This window comes from Macaca fascicularis, chromosome 5 (assembly GCF_037993035.2).
Source record: "Macaca fascicularis isolate 582-1 chromosome 5, T2T-MFA8v1.1".
In the NCBI taxonomy this organism is placed as follows: Eukaryota; Metazoa; Chordata; class Mammalia; order Primates; family Cercopithecidae; genus Macaca; species Macaca fascicularis.
In genome coordinates, this window is record NC_088379.1 from 8,615,609 (window position 1) to 8,631,746 (window position 16,138).

Genomic DNA, 16,138 nt, shown 5'->3' on the forward strand with positions numbered 1-16,138 from the left:
GTAATACTGGCCTCATAAAATAATTTTGTAATTGTTTTCTGTTCCTCTGTTGTTCACATCTACCAGGTCCTTACCTTGTTCCTCATCCTAGGGAAAACACTTAGGCTTTTATCATAAAGTATGATGCTCACTATAGATTTTGTACATGTTTATCAGATAAGGAAGATCCCTTCTGTACATGCTTTTTCCCGTCTTGTTTGATTGCTCTAGAGCACTATATAAAGGTATACATTCTGTTTTACAGCTCCATAGTACTGCAGAGTGTCTTCCACCAGTTCCATGTTGATGGACATGTGGATTTTTCCTAGGCCTTCGCCATATTAAAATTGAATTACAAAGTTGCTATAATCAATAACCTTTTCATATTATCATTATATCTTTGGGATAGAGTCCCGTAAGTGGGATTGCTGGATTAGAGATTAAATACATGTTAATTTGCAGGGTATCACCAAGGTCCCCTCCATAGGAGTCACACTGTTTGGCACGCTCACCATCAATACACAGAAGTGCCCTGCTTGACAGCCTGACCCACCCATTATGTCTTCACATTTGGGTGTTCTCACCAGTCCCAGTAGGCAAGAAATAATGACGCAGTGTAGTTGTTGATATGCATCATCTTATGAGGAAGATTGAGCATTTTTCATGTGTTTAAAAGCCATTTACATTTGTGTGAACTTTCTTGCCTAGTTTACTGTAGAGCTGTTGGTCTTTTTCTCTTTTTACTTTACCTATGGTGGGTTTGTTTTTTTTTTTTTTAAATAAACTTGTTATTTTAAGAGCAGTTTTTAGGTTCATAGCAAAATTGAGCAAAAAGTACCAAGAGTTCCCATATACCCCCTTCACTGTCCCCCCACCCGCCAGTACACTAATAGCCTTCGCCACCAATAGCCTTCGCCACTGTCAACATCCCCCACCACTCATGGTGCTTTGTTTTGTTTTGTTTTGTTTTGAGATGGACTCTCCCTCTGTCGCCCAGGCTGGAGTGCAATGGGTGATCTCGGCTCATTGCAAACCTCCACCTCCCAGGTATAAGCAATTCTCCCACCTCAGCCTGCTGAGTAGCTGGGACTACAGGTGTGTGCCACCATGCCCGGCTAATTTTTGTATTTTTAGTAGAGACAGGCTTTCACCATATTGGCCAGGCTGGCCTCAGACCTCAAGTGATCCGCCCTCCTCGGCCTCCCAAAGTGCTGACATTACAGGGGTGAGCCACCACACTTGGTTCACCCATTTTTTTTTTTCACATGTGTGGTTCATTTTTTTATGTGTGTATCTCTGATGCATTTGGAATTTACCTTGGTGTATAGTATAGGGAAAGGGAAAACATTTTTTCTTTCATATAACTACCAATTATCCCAGTGCAACTTATTAAACCATATCATATATTAAATACACATATGCAATTGAGTCCGGTTTTGAATTTTATATCCTATTCATTGGTCTGTCAATCTTTTCATGCCCTAATACCACACTTGGTTTTTTAGGGTTTTCTTGGCTATTATTCCCTCCCCTTCCTAATCTTCATGATATTTTCATTATAAATCTTTTCAAACATATGGCAGAATTGAATTTTGCAGTGAACGCCCATATACCTATACCCTAGATTTGAGCATTTACATTTTACTATACATGCTGCTTTTACCTGCCTATCATTCTATATTCATTTAGCTTCTTTTTAAAATAGATTTCAGAGTAAACTTCTAACAGTGCCCTTCCCCTTAAATACTTTAGTATGCATATCATTAACTAGAGTTCAATATTTGTTTACACTTTTTCTGACCATTCTTGCTTATTTCCAGATGAATTTCATAGTTGATTTGTCCAACTTCAGGATGGGACCTGGTGATTTTTTTTTTAATTGAGATCACATTACACTTATAAATTAACTTAGGGAGAACTAACATCTTTATATTTCTTTTTCTATCAAGAATGATGTGTCCTTTCTTTCCTTTGTGTCTTTCATAAGTCTTTTTTGGTTTTTTACATATGGGCTTTGGGCTTAAGTTTATTCTAAAGTTTTTGTTGATATTGTTAGTTTTCTATCTTTTGTTTTGTTTTGGCTATTGCAAGTAGAATCGTCTCTTTCATTGTATCTTCCAACTGTAAATGAGGTACATTATGATGAACATTTAAGTCATTTTGTTATTGTTGTTATAAGCAGTGCTGTGGTGAATATCCTTATAACTTTATCTTTGTGCATATTTTGATACTTAGAATAGCAGATTGTATTTTCCAAAGAAAGCTGCCCCCAAATATATCCCATACCACATGCTCTTCTTAAAAAGTGATGTTATCACTGCTCCATTGAGAAAGCAAATTGGAGTCTGAGTTTCTTCCCCTTGAACCCTAGTGGACCATCGCGAATGCGTTGGGCAGTAGAATATGGCTAGGATCATGATTTCTGACTTCTAAGGCAAGGTTATGAAAGGCATTGAAGCTTCCACCAAAGTCTTTGAGACTGCCAGCCCTGCAGGCAGCCAGCTGCCATGCACCAGTAACACACTCATGCAGCTCCATGAAGAAGAAATGAGGCTCCCAGCAAGCACCAACTTGCTAGCCATGTGTGTGACCTCCTTGGAAGTGAACCCTCCAGCCCTGGTCAACCCTTCAGATGACTGCAGCCCTAGTTGCCTTCTAACTGTACCCTCCTGAGACACGCAGAGCCAGAACCACCCAGCCAAGGTGTTCCCAAATTCCTGCCCCCAGAAACACTGATCAGTAATAAATCTCACTGTTTCAAGGCACTAAGTTTTATGACTCAGCTGTAGTAACCTGAACAATTAAAAAGATTGATAACACAGTTACTTTTGAAAAATTTTTTTGTTAAATTTTGTAGAGGAGCATTTCCTAAATCATCTTTTTTGAAAACTACTCTCAAAAAACTCTATGAAGAGAGTCTCTGCAATCAGGTTATTTGCAAAAGCCATCCTTTTTGGAAATTCAGAATGTATTTGAGCATATTAAAGGCTCTGAAAACTTATATAGTGAAACACCTGTCTAGGTTTGACCTAACTTTCTCAGACTGATTTGACCACAGAAGTCCTTTCCCACAGCCCAGGATGGGTAGAATATACCCCACATGGAGCAGTTGTTATAAGCATGGGCGTCAGAGCTAGGTTCCCTGAGGTCATGTCCCAGCCCAGCCATTTGCTTACTGTGACCTGGGCAAGTTTCCTAACTTCTCTACGCCTCAGTTTCCTCCTTTGTTAAAAGGTTGTTAATATTAGTACCTACCTAATGGGGATATTCGAAATCAAATAAATTTATCCATATATATTGCTTAGAAAAAATGTCCACTATATAAGCCATTAACAAATGTTAGTTGGCATTAGTAATATCACCCTAATATGCATTTACATTGTTCCTTTAATTATAGTCTCTCTGCCTAACAATATGGAATTTATCCTAGATCTTTTTAGCACTCTGACTATAATTTTATAGTGTTTATGTAGATTCTAGCAAAGCTATTACAAAGTCCGTTGTTTCATAACCAAAATTTTTTCTCTTATTAATCATTTACTTGTATTTATAATGCATTCATTCATTCAACATATATTTATGAAACTGAATACCAGGCACTAATCCAGAATCTGGGATCTAGGAGCAAGGCTGACAACCAACAGATAAATAAACAGATTATAGACTGTGATAACTGCTATGGAGAAAACAGGTGCAGAGGAGTGGGAGGCAGCCTTTCCTTGATAGAAGAGTCAGAGGTGGCCTCTCTGAGTAGGTGAAACTGAGCCAAGCCCTGTAGGCGGGAAGGAAGATGATGTCCTGGGAAGAGCCTGTGGGGAAGAAGCAGGGGAATGCCAAGTGCAGAGGACTCAGTCCTGAAGTGAGTCTGTGCCTTCGAGTGGGTATTTAAGGACTTGTGCTTTCAGAGTTCACTTATATTAAGATGTGACTTAGAACATGTACACGTGTGGGTATAGGTATATATGTGTGTGTGTAAGTATATATGTTGGGGGGTATGTGTGTGTGTATATATATAGGTAGGGGATATATATGCATGTGTTTGTATGTGTGTGTGTATGTGGGGGTATATGTGTGTGTACATGTGGGAGTATATATCAGTGTGTGTGCATATGCATATGTGTGTGTAGGTGTATGTGTGTGTGGAAGGGTATGTGTGGGGGGTATATATGCATATGTGTACATATATGGTGTGTATGTGTGTGTAGGGGGTATATATGTGAGTGGGGGTATATATATGTAGTATATGTATGTGGGTGTGTATACATGGTTGTGTATATGTGTGTGTGTATATATGTGTGTGTATGTGGGTGAGTATATATGAATATGTGTATGTGGTATGTGTGTATATGTGGGGGGATATACATGCATGTAAGTTTGTAGAGGATATGTGTGTATGTAGGGGGTATATATGTGTGTGGGGGTATATATATGTGGTATATATATTGTGTGTATACATGTGTGGGTATGTGTGTGGTGGTATATATGTGTGTGTGGGTATATATGTGGGAGGGTATATATATGTGTGTGGGTATATACATGTATATATATGTGTGTGGTGTGTGTATGTGTGGGTATACATATGTTGGGGGTATATATGTGTGGGGGTATATATACATATGAATATATGTATAATATGTATTATATATTATAATTAATAACATATTCAGCAATCTTTTTGCATTAGTGTCTACTGCTGGGTGAGCATCAATCCAGCTTCCTGGGTTTGTTGAGTGTGGTGTCAGTCTATGGAGCATATTCAGCACATACCAACTGTAGCCTGCCCCTGCATGCTGGTCACTGTGCCATGGCTGCAAATGCAGAGGGCGTGCACAATCTCTACCCTGAAGGCAACAATGCCAGTGTTAAGTGCCCCAGTGGAGGTGTGTCCAGATAGCCACTGGGCCCAGAAGCAGTGACTGCTCCCCAGTACGGGGGCACAGGACAAAATTGCAGGGTCACATGTGACTTCTTCTGTTGTCAAAAAGGAATCCTGTTATGGAAATAAAACACCTGACTGCTAATTATGTATTTTTAGATCTAAGCTGGAACCAGAACCAAATACAAAGACAAGAGAATCCACATCTTCTGAGAAAGTTTCACAGAGCCCTTCAAAAGACTCTGAAGAAAACCCTGCCACTGAAGAACATCCAGGTACGAATTGAGATGAATATCTTGCCTTGCATTTCTTCCTTTTGACATGTTGGCAAGAGTACACCACAGGAACGAAGTAGCACAGTCTCAGACATGTTTTGGTGTTTGTATTTGCATAAAGCAAAGGAAGCAGGAGGTGGCAGCCTTTGTGTCTGTCACAGTTGATCTTTGTGACTGCCACGGAGGCAGGAGGTGCTTTCACCCAGTCACCTGGGAGCTGGCGGGGTGCAGGAGAAAGGGCCTGCTGTAGAGGGGTGAGGCCAGGATCTGTCTGCCTCAGGAGCCCTGTGTGCCAGCCTCAGGAGAGGCAGCATTGCCTCCCTGGCAGCCGTGCCCTGCATGTCAGCTCTGAGCTTACAGGCCTGCGCCCAGGTAGAGTGTGCAACCTCAGCGGCCTTTCACAGCCAGTCAAACCAACAGGACAAAATGCAAATCTGTGTTGATGTGCTGCCTGTCACCACAGATACTAGACGGCCCAAGGCTTAGAACAGTTCCTGATGCACAGGAGATGCAGAAGAAATACAGGGTCTCCATGAAGTCCGAAAATGTGGGGGCACATACACAATGTGGTCATGGATGTCTGCGATCTGTGTGTCTGGCTGGCACCCCCACATACGGATGCCTGCATAGTTTGCTATATCCGAGAGACACAGTGGAACAGGGTTCTTTGCGTGAATCACAGGGTGATGGCGTGCTAGAGCCAGGAGAGACCTGGGAGTCCCCTGTGGCATCCTTCTCCATAGTCTCATGGCAGTTCTTATTAACTCTTGTCTTCCAGATGCTAGGCACAGTCCTGGACATGTCACAGAAATTACAGGTTGAGTATCTCTTATCTGAGATGCTTGGGACCAGAAGTGTTTTGGATTTGGAGTTTTTTCAAATTTTTGCATATTTTGCATTATACTTACTGGTTGAGCATCTCTAATCTGAAAACCAAAATCTGGAAAGCTCCAATGAGTATTTCGTTTGGGTGTCACAATGGAGCTCAGGAAGTTTCAGGGATGTGATTCCTGCCCTCAAGGAGCTCACAGTTGATGGGAAAGATAATACTCTAGCCCCTGGGAGAAAGTAAGTAGTACCTCAAGAGAGGGCAGAGGGCCAGGGAGACTTCAAGAGGAGGCAGCACTAAGAAGTGAGTCTGGGCCAGGCGCGGTGTTTCACACGTGTAATCCCAGCACTTTGGGAGGCCAAGGTGGGTGGATTACCTGAGGTCGGAATTCAAGACCAGCCTGACCAACATGGAGAAACCCCATCTCTACTAAAAATACAAAATTAGCTGGGTGTGATGGCACATGCCTGTAATCCCAGCTACTCGGGAGGCTGAGGCAGGAGAATCACTTGAGCCCAAGAGGCGGAAGTTGCGGTGAGCCAAGATCAAGCCATTGCACTCCAGCCTAGGCAACAAGAGCGGAATTCCATCTCAAAAAAAAAAAAAAAAAAAAAAAAGTGAGTCTGGACCTGAAAAAAAAAAAAAATGAAAGCTTAGAAAGTTCTAGACAGAGGCAGCAGCATGAGCAAATGCTCAGAGGCCAGAAAGCCTGGAGCTTGGGTGGAATGTAGTCAGTAAAGAAGACCCCTGGGGATCAGTGAAGCCCGTCAGTGGGAGGAGAGGTGGGAGTAAGCTTGGAAGAGTGGGTGGAGCCTTGAATGCCAGACTAGGGAGTCTGGACTTGCCTCTGTGGCACCAGGGTGCACGGGTGGCCTGCGCAGAGGACTGGCTTGGTGGGTGCTGTGCTTCAAGCTGATCCTTATGGCAGCCTGTCAAGAAGGCTTCTGATGGCCACAAATGAGCATGCTGTAGAGTGTGAGTTCTGCTAAGAGAACTTTCCCATTCTAGCTCAGAGTTAATTTATGCTTAGTTCAGATATGAACAAGGTTTCTGTTTCTAATTTTGGTGTTTTTATCCTTAAAAAAGAAATCAACAACAGTAAAAGCTTGCAATGGATACCATAATGAGGACAAGTAGGAGACAGCTCGTAAGGTGGGGATGGGGGGTAGATGAAAGTACAAATGTTCCTACCCAAAGAATGTCATCTCAGGAAAATACCAGATCATTTCTAAAGATACTTTTAGCCAACCTTTTACAAACATGTTTTTCTATAATGACACTTCTGGTAAAAACAGCCATTTTTCTAAAAGCCTGCATGCACTAAGTTGTGGATGACGTGGAGACTTTTTTTGTAAAGATATATTTCTAATAAATAACCATAACTTTCAGGCATGGCCTGCCTAGTCAGCTTTCTCTACCCTGTTGCTATCATTATGTTCTCTTCCCCTATTCAAAGATCTGGACTTGTCACCATCTCATGGGGCTGAGGTCGACTACAGGAAATTTATTGAGATTGAGGAAAAAAGGAAAAGAAGCAGTATTTGCCTTTGAGTACTTGGAAGCTCACTGATAAGCCCAGAGACACCACTGAGACACACAGACACAAAGCGATTTCATTGAAGTCTCCCCCGAGGATCCATCCCTGCCATCCCTCTCCCCTCCGCTCCCAACCCCACCCCATTGATGAACTGCACAGACCTCTTACTGTCATCCTGGGCAGCAGCAGTCCTTTCTAGGGGCCTGTGGTATTGACATGCTTCATGGAGGACGCATCATGTTTTGTTGATCATAATGAAAAAGTTCTCCAGATTAAAATGTCCCTACGCTCCCATTCAGCAGTTCCATGCCCAGGTGTCTGTCCTAGAGAGTCACTCCAGCATGTGTACAAAGCACAGACTGGGACACAGTACCATTATTACCCCAGTGAACAGTCTGAAACCACTGAGGTCTGTCAGTGTAGTTATGGCTAAAGACTAGTGTATCCTCACGATGGAATATCATGCAGCAACTTAAAAGAACAAGGTAGATCTACTTGGACGATCTCCAAGATGTATCAATAAATCATACAAAGCAAGTTTTAGAACAGTATGTTACCATTGATATCTGTGTGAAAAGCAACCATACACACAAAACTGTGTATTACTTGAATTTCATAGGTAGGCAGGGACTCATATCTTTGGATGTGAATATGTTTAGATAAAATCTATGACGCTACATCAAAGCAGTAACTTCTGGGAGAGGAATAGGATTGGGGAACGGTATATCACTTCCTGTATATATATATATATGTGTGTGTGTGTATATATATACATGTATATGCATACGTATTTTTTACATTAAAAATATGTCTTACAGTCTTTACAAGTAGAGAGGCGTGTATGTGTCCTGAAGTAAAACATACTTTAAGACTCATTCTGAAGAATGTCCATTTAGTTTGCAGCCATTGCTGACATTGGTGCAATATTGAAACCGTGCGTAGGTCCCCTCCCCACCACACGCACACATGCATGTGCCTGCACAAAGACAATTTACAGCCTAAATGTTGTGAAAGAATCATGTCTGCAGTTCCTGAATATTAGCCCAGAGATCATGACATATATGGACAAAGCTGTAAGATTCTGCTCCATCTCATGTTTGTGTTATGATTACATCCTAAGCCAGCCTATTCTAAAATGAATATTTGGTCTTCTATTTTCAATTTTTTTTGAACAGAAAAGATTTTGGCTGAAACACAACCTGAATTGGGAACCTGGGGAGATGGCAAAGGTGAAGATGAGTTATCCCCAGAAGAAATACAAATGGTAATGCTATTCTCTGCCTAATCATTTATTTTTAACTGGTTTTCATGAGACTGTTTCATTGAGAAACTCATCCTCAATGCCCTTGCCCTGATTTTTATACTGAGTTTTAAAAATTATAAATGTGTATCTTATATACACTTTCCCATTTGAGTTCCTAATTCTTAGTGTGCCTTTCATATGCTTTAAATTTGCAGTAGCATAATTAAAGAATAAATTTTTCCTTGGAAGAATTTTACTAATAATAGATGTCTTTTCAACAACAGTAAAATAGTCGTCTAGACTAAATAGGTCTTTTATAAATGCCACTATGATGCTTTTTAATTGTTTGAATTGCTAGTGCTATGGTAATGTGAAAAAAGTAAGATAATGACTGAAAAGTGAAATCTTACCTTAACTACTGATAGCACCTCCTTTTAGTTACCTGCCCTCGAGTTTCCAGCTGCTTAGCTTATCATCTCTAGGTGGGTTTCAAAAGGAAACTGATAGGTCTGCCAAGCCCCTGCCAGCTCATGTCCAGCAGTGTGTGTGCAGCTCATCTGGATACTGGTGTGACAGAAGCCAAATGGAATATGCTACCTGTGTGTGAGAACAGATGTCATCTAGAGCTGCTAGGATGTGACACCGTCCTGTGCCTAAGACGTGGGGAATGTGGCTACCACACAGCATGCCTCCAGTGACTCTGCCTGGCAAGTGACAGCATTTTAAGTGTGCAGCAGTTTGCAGTGGACAGAACTTTTTGATTCTCATTTTATCCATGATACTCTTAATAATTGCACTAAGAGGTGGTGGAACATTAGCATCTCATTTTAACATTGGCAAAAGGCAGCAAAGGGTCTTGCCCAGAATCCCCTAGTTAATCAGGGAAGAGCTGGATTTCCAGCCCTCAAGAAGGTAAGAAGTGGAGCGTGAAAACAGCTCTATTGAGGAAGCATGGGATCCAGTCTTTTCCCCAGCCTTGAGCCTCTCAGACTGAGGCATTTGTGTTGCTACTTATGCCACCTGAAATTTCAAGTTCTCTCTGTCTACTCCTGGCATGTCTTACAGGTCTCAGGTGTTTTTTTCCCTCAGAGAGGCCCGGTGATCCCACCTGCAGCAGCTCCCAGATACTGTGTCCCATGACCCTACTTGCTTTCCCCCCATATCCCCACTAGAGCACAAGCTCTGTGAGAGCAGAATCTTGTCTTGTTTTCCTCACCATATTCCTAGAGCCCAGAACAGTGTTTGGGAATTCTTTGTTGAATACATGAGTGACTTTGATGAGTATAACATAAAAGCTATAGGTTGTTTTCAACAGTAAGACAGAATCATCAGTAATAACTATTAGAATGTTCTAGTGTTCAGTTATTACTAGTATTATGGATACTTATGAATGGCTTCTCTATCCCAAGCCTTTTGCATATGTTGTCCTGTTGAATCTTCATGACAATCCACTCAAGTAGGAATTATCACTATTATGCAGTTGAAGAAAATGATGCACAAAAACTAAAGCCCTGCCCAACGTCACAGAACCAGTAAAACAGCAGAACCAAGCTCTGGCTCCAACCCTGCGCTTTTTCTCCAGTTGGTTCTCGTGGTCTAGGTGAGTGTTGCTGCATAGGAGCAGCGTGGCACACTGACATAGGCCAGCCAGGCAGGAGTCAGAACAGCCACGCCGGCCCACTGAAGTGTCATTGTAAGCATAGTGGTGCAGGCTGGGGACCTCCAGGGATGTCCAGGTCCACATGTCTGCTCTCGTGAGCATTGGCTGCCAAGGGCAGAGGACTAGCTTAGCATCCTCTTGCTCTCTGGACCCCCTGTTTCTTCTCCATGCCTGAAATAAAAGACTGAAACCAAATCTCTTTCCTAAAAATTCTTCTCCATGCCTGAAATAAAAGACTGAAACCAAATCTCTTTCCTAAAAATGACATGAACAAGTGAAGGCAAAAAAAAGCCAAAAGCCAAAATCCAAAAGGCAGCACAGCCTAGTGGGAACAGTGCATCGTCTGACTGGAGTCCACACCTGGCCTCTCATCATTGCAGCCCTGGGCCCTCTCACTGCTCGGGACCTCTGTTCCCTCATCTGTGAAATGGGCAAATAATGGCCACCTCACAGGTGGGGCTAAAGTCTGAGTGAGCTGGCCCATGAGGTGCGTGCAACACAGTGCTTGAAAAATTCTGTTTCCCCTTCCTTTAGCCTTCAGAGTGGCAGGTTATACAAAGAGGCAAAACAGCCTCTCCCTGCACAGGGTGGAAGAGATTGGGCACAGCTGCCCGTGTGCCATCAGTAGGGAAGGACTGTGGCGTGTATGCTGTCATGGCAGGGTCAGGGCATGCAGGATGGCAGCTGGAGCTCAGAGCATTTTCATATGCCTTTCATGTACAATTCAGTTTCACACAGATTTATCCACCCAGATGAGTGGTTTCCCCTTTAAAATCATGGCCTTGGAAGCTTGAAACTGATTCCAGTGATGGTACTGTTAGTCCTGACTTCCCTGAGACTTGCTTTGGGGGTTCTCCTTCAGAGCCTGTGATACTTTCTTTGGAATACTAAGCAGAGCTGTCTTTATCCTTTATAGACAAAAATAATTCTGAACTAAGGAAATGACTCAAACACCTTAAATTTCCCTGCAAGTTTCTTGCCTTCCTCTCCAGCTTCTTTCCTGTTCCAGAATTCACCTTATGACTTGAATTAAGTGCTCACCAAATCCAGCAAATGGGGGAGCTAGGCCCTCGAGGTGCACATTGTGTAGAGGGTGGTTAGAGGAAGACAGCCGCAGGAATTCCAAGCAGTCATTGCGGTCAGTCAGGTTGAGAGATGATGAGGGCCTTGAGCCAGGAGTGGCAGTGAAGGTAGTGTTGAGAGCTGTGGCGTGGGAAATGGCCTGCACTGAAGTGTGAGATGAGGAAGGAACCTTGCACTTTCTGCCATGGGAGGGTGCACAGAAGGTGGGCAGGCTGGGGCTGAGCAGGAGATGATGAATTTCATGTAGACAGGTGTGAGTTTGAGGCACCTGTGGGACATTCATGAGAGGTGTCTATGGGCTCCAGGGCTCGGGCTAGAGAAAAGCACGTGGGAGACATCTTACAGCTGATATCTGAAGCATGGGCTTGGGCGAGGCTCTCTAGAAACGAGATGAACAGGGAGAAAGGAGAAGGGGTTGTGGACACCACCCTGGGGTACACTCCACTGGAGGGAGGCTGGGGCGGAGAAGCCCACAAAGGAACATAAAGAGGGATTGGATCATATTCCCATCTTACAGCCAAATAATGGCAGAAGTTTCTTAAAAATCTCTTAGGTTTTCATCAGTTTATATGAAATCCTTTTATGAGTGGAAATGAGTCATTTCCCCAAATATTATACCATTGCCCCATTTCTTTGCTAGAGAAGAAATGTGTACAGCTCTGTCTCTTCATTAAGAAAGAATACATTTGTGTTTAAGAAGAGTTTGCCTTCTGTGTTGGGCTTTTTCTTTTTCTTTCTCTTTTTTATTTATTTTTTTTTTATGCACTCCACCACTCTTCATAAAGGAAATAGCTAGAATAACAGTGGTGTGGGTTGTTTGTCCAAGGATTTTTGCCTTTCTCTGGGAGGCAGTGGTGAGCTAAGTATGTTGACCTTTGCAGCTATGTGACTTAGCAGCCTGTAGGTGTGAAAGGTGGACAAGAGGAAGGCTGGCAGTGAGGATATCCACAATCACCTGGCGCTCCCATCCCGCGGAGGGATGATGAAAGAACATGGGCTTTGGGACTAGACAGAGTTGACCATGAATTTATACCACTTACTGTCTTTGTAAGCTGAGGCTAGAAATCACTGCCATCAGTGATCTCTTCAGAATCAGTACCCCACAGAATTGTCTCAAGTGCTGGATGCAGTAGCACCTGTAAGAGCACCCAGCAGAGGGCAGGGCAGACCAAATGGTGGCTCCCTCCCACCAGAGAGATACTGCCATGTCTGTGCACGGTGGCATGCCCTGCACATGTGCAGCACGTGATTTAGTAACTGATGTATCAGAGTACGGCTCCTCTTCCCACAATGAGGTTGATGCAGCATGCTTCTGTTTCATTCCACTGTCCTGAGTCATTGTCTAAAGACACTGCCAGTAACACTGGTGATTCCAGCATGGAGGTATCAATGACTAAAGCAATCAGAATCAGCAGACTTCTTACTTTCTATTGTGTTACTGCAAGAGGATCGGGCAGAAGGCTGTAATGTTCAGTACTTTTATGACAGGCTAATTAATGTCCAGTTAACTTCTTTCTTAATTGGGAATAATAGGTAAGTACCGTATCTTATAGTCTGACTCACTCCAATCTTATGTAAAAGGCCTAACTCTGAAAATAAAGAGAAAGAAATATAACACTGTTGGTTTTAAATTGGAAAATGTTGTAGCAAATCGTGGTCATAATTCATAATCACTGTTTCGGAATTTTTCCTCAGGGTACAATAATAAATTAAGCCCAATATAGCAATATAATTCATTGTTTCACCCAAAGGAACAGTTATTACATATTCCAAAATGGTTGCAGGGTATTATATGATTTGCACGATGAATTTCCCTATATAATTCACGATACAGATATATTAATGCCTTTGAGTTCGCAGATGTTTGTGGTCAGGCTGAGTGGAACCAAATTGTTTTCCAAAACAATTGGAATTGTCCTGGGCCCTGCCAGCCTCCTTAAGTAATAGTGACCTTGTAGTTGTCTGGGAAATAGGCCTTTTGTTTTTTAAACACAGAGGCGGCTCTCCATTAAAACTGGCCATTGGCAAACCTCTCTCCTCAGCCCTTAGCACCTTTGATCCTTGAGGCACCTGGTTCTCTTCCTCTAGGGACTAGGTATTTTCCATCAAGAAAATGCCTCCCTTTCTAAAAACACAGTCACTTTACTTGCCTCAGGTAAAACCACCTGCATTTATTGTTGTACTCCTTGGGATAATTTTTTAAAACATGAATGTGGCTTCTGTTTCTTAAATCCACATGAAAGTCATCTTCCAAGGCCCTGTCCCCTGAGGTAGGCCCGTAGAAACCCCCAGTGGCTGGCTGGCAGGGCTTGCCAGTTTCAGCTCATGGATCTAGAACAAGGAGTAGTGGAATCTGAATGCCACATAGTGAGAGCTGGACAGACCCTGGGGAGGCTCCAGGTTTACAGGCACAGCAAATGCTGGCTTCCACCAGAAGGAGGTGGCAGGGTCCGTCTACTGGCGCATTATGGGGATCACAGGGGATCGAGGTGAGGGTCACACAGCCAGGAGTGCGAAGGGGTTTGGTACAGAGAAAGCACGTCTGGAAGAGTCCAGAAAGGGCCTGGGCAGGGGACTCCTGAGCTATGAGGGCCAGAGGGCTTTCTGGGATGGTCCCCTGTGCTCCTCAGTTAGCTTTTCTTGGCTCTCTGTGACACAAATACTTCTCTTGGCCTCATTTTATACTCAAAGGCCTTTGTAGGAGTGATTTTCTTTTGAAAATTAAAGAGGATTAGCTTAGAAAAGGATTTCTGTAACAATATATTCACAATGTGGATTTGTATCCATTAAACCAGATTAGAAACCTTTTAGCAGGGCTTGGTTGAAAAGTCTGACTGACTTCTAAATAGGATAAAACAGTCGAATAAATGATATTGCCTAACACACATGTGACATATACCATGTGCCAAGTACTGCTCTGAGCCCGTCAGCATATGTTCATTTACGCAACCCATATGGAAGAGAGTATTGCTGGCCCCATTTTACAGAGAGCTTAAGTCACCAGCCCTAGGTCACATAGCTCCCAAGTCCTAGGCTGTTCAACATGATGCTGTGCTGCCATGGTTGGAGGGTGGGGGAGAGTGCTCGTCTAGCTGAGAGAAAGCATCGTGTTTTGGTAAGAGACCTTAACAGCGTAGAGCAGACGGACCAATGTAGGGAGCCCAGAGCAGCAGCTGGCAACCACCATGCATGGAAGGCCCAACCTGCCCACTGTACCCACCATCTCGGCCTCTCACCTTCCTTTGCAATTCCATAGGAAATGAGAATTTCCTTGATTGTGTTCAGGTTTGTCTTCACGAAGCATCTAGATACCCTGTCTGTCGTGCTGACCTTGGAGACCAGGTCTTTCATTCAGCACCGCACCTTGCAAAGTGTGACCACAAAGAGACAGATACTAGCTGGTGAGGCTCAGCGAGCTCTGGAAGAAGATGCTGTGGGTGCCTTTCCCAGTGCCTGGGAGAGTGAGCTGGCTGAAAGCCACCGTGGGCCTCTAGGGTTTGCAAATAGAGGGTAGAAGTGGTCCCCACAGCATCTGACCACTCACTTTGCATATCCAGAAACTGACACCCAAGAGATTAAATCATGATAGACAGCATTCACCGAGAACTTACTGTGTGCCATGCACTTTGGTAGACAACTCACATGTATTCACTCATGTATTCCTTCTGACAACCCCACTACTTAAGTACTGTTACTATCCCCATTTTAGTGACAAAGACAGAGACACCCAGAGATTGTTACCTCCAAAACAGCTTACTGCTTAGAAGGTGAGAGGCTAGAAGTCCAGCTGTGGCTTTGCAGCCTCAGGGTCAGGCAGAAAAGGATAAGAATCACCACATCTGTCCCCAAAGAAACTGACAGGCCCACCAGAAGCCAGTGACTGGCCCAGCATTGCCCCAGGGTTCCTACAAGGCCCCCAGAACTGGCTCCCATATCCACCTGGTACATGCACCACTACGCCTGCCACCCGGCAACAGATGAAGGGAGGCACACAGGTTTGCCATTTAGACAGTGTTGGAAGCCATCCTGACACCTGGTACAAGTCAGTGTTGTCAGCAGCCTTGCTATGACCTAATTGTCCTGGGCCCTGCCAGCCTCCTTAAGTAATAGTGACCTTGTAGTTGTCTGGGAAATAGGCCTTTTGTTTTTTAAACACAGAGGTGGCTCTCCATTAAAACTGGCCATTGGCAAACCTCTCTCCTCAGCCCTTAGCACCTTTGATCCTTGAGGCACCTGGTTCTCTTCCTCTAGGGACTAGGTATTTTTCAGGTGGGGTGGAAGGAAATTAGGACCAGCATCTGATCCCACTCCTGACTGCAGTGGAGGGCGGACGTGGAGCTATCAGAAGTAACAATTACGAAGAGGCCTAAGAGGAGGTGCCGCACATAAGTGCCTTATGCCACACGCCCTCATGTTGGGGAGGAAACAAGAAGAGCTTTGTTCCCAAGGAACAGGCCAGGAATAAATCACCTCGAACCACTAATTTTGTTTGGGAACAGTTTCAAATCATAAAGGGGACTGTGGATTTAAAAGGGCAGGACTGTATTTTGTCATTAAAAAAATTCAAGAAAATGCTCCCCCCGCCCCCCGCCCAAGAAAAACTGAGTAGTACCTGAATTAGCCAAAGTGAATTGGCGCCTACATGTTTTAGTAATT

General features: G+C 43.6%; 1 protein-coding gene across 7 annotated transcripts in view; it reads left to right on the forward strand.

Annotated features, from left to right (window-relative positions):
- STX18 (syntaxin 18) overlaps positions 1–16,138 on the forward strand; it is a 126,124-nt gene that overhangs the window by 101,442 nt on the left and 8,544 nt on the right. For all 7 annotated transcript variants that reach the window (XM_045392130.3, XM_074039419.1, XM_045392132.3 and 4 more), the window contains 2 exons: positions 5,015–5,130; positions 8,672–8,760. In XM_045392130.3, the coding sequence (XP_045248065.1) occupies positions 5,015–5,130; positions 8,672–8,760 (205 nt within the window). The remainder of the gene's footprint in view (positions 1–5,014; positions 5,131–8,671; positions 8,761–16,138) is intronic.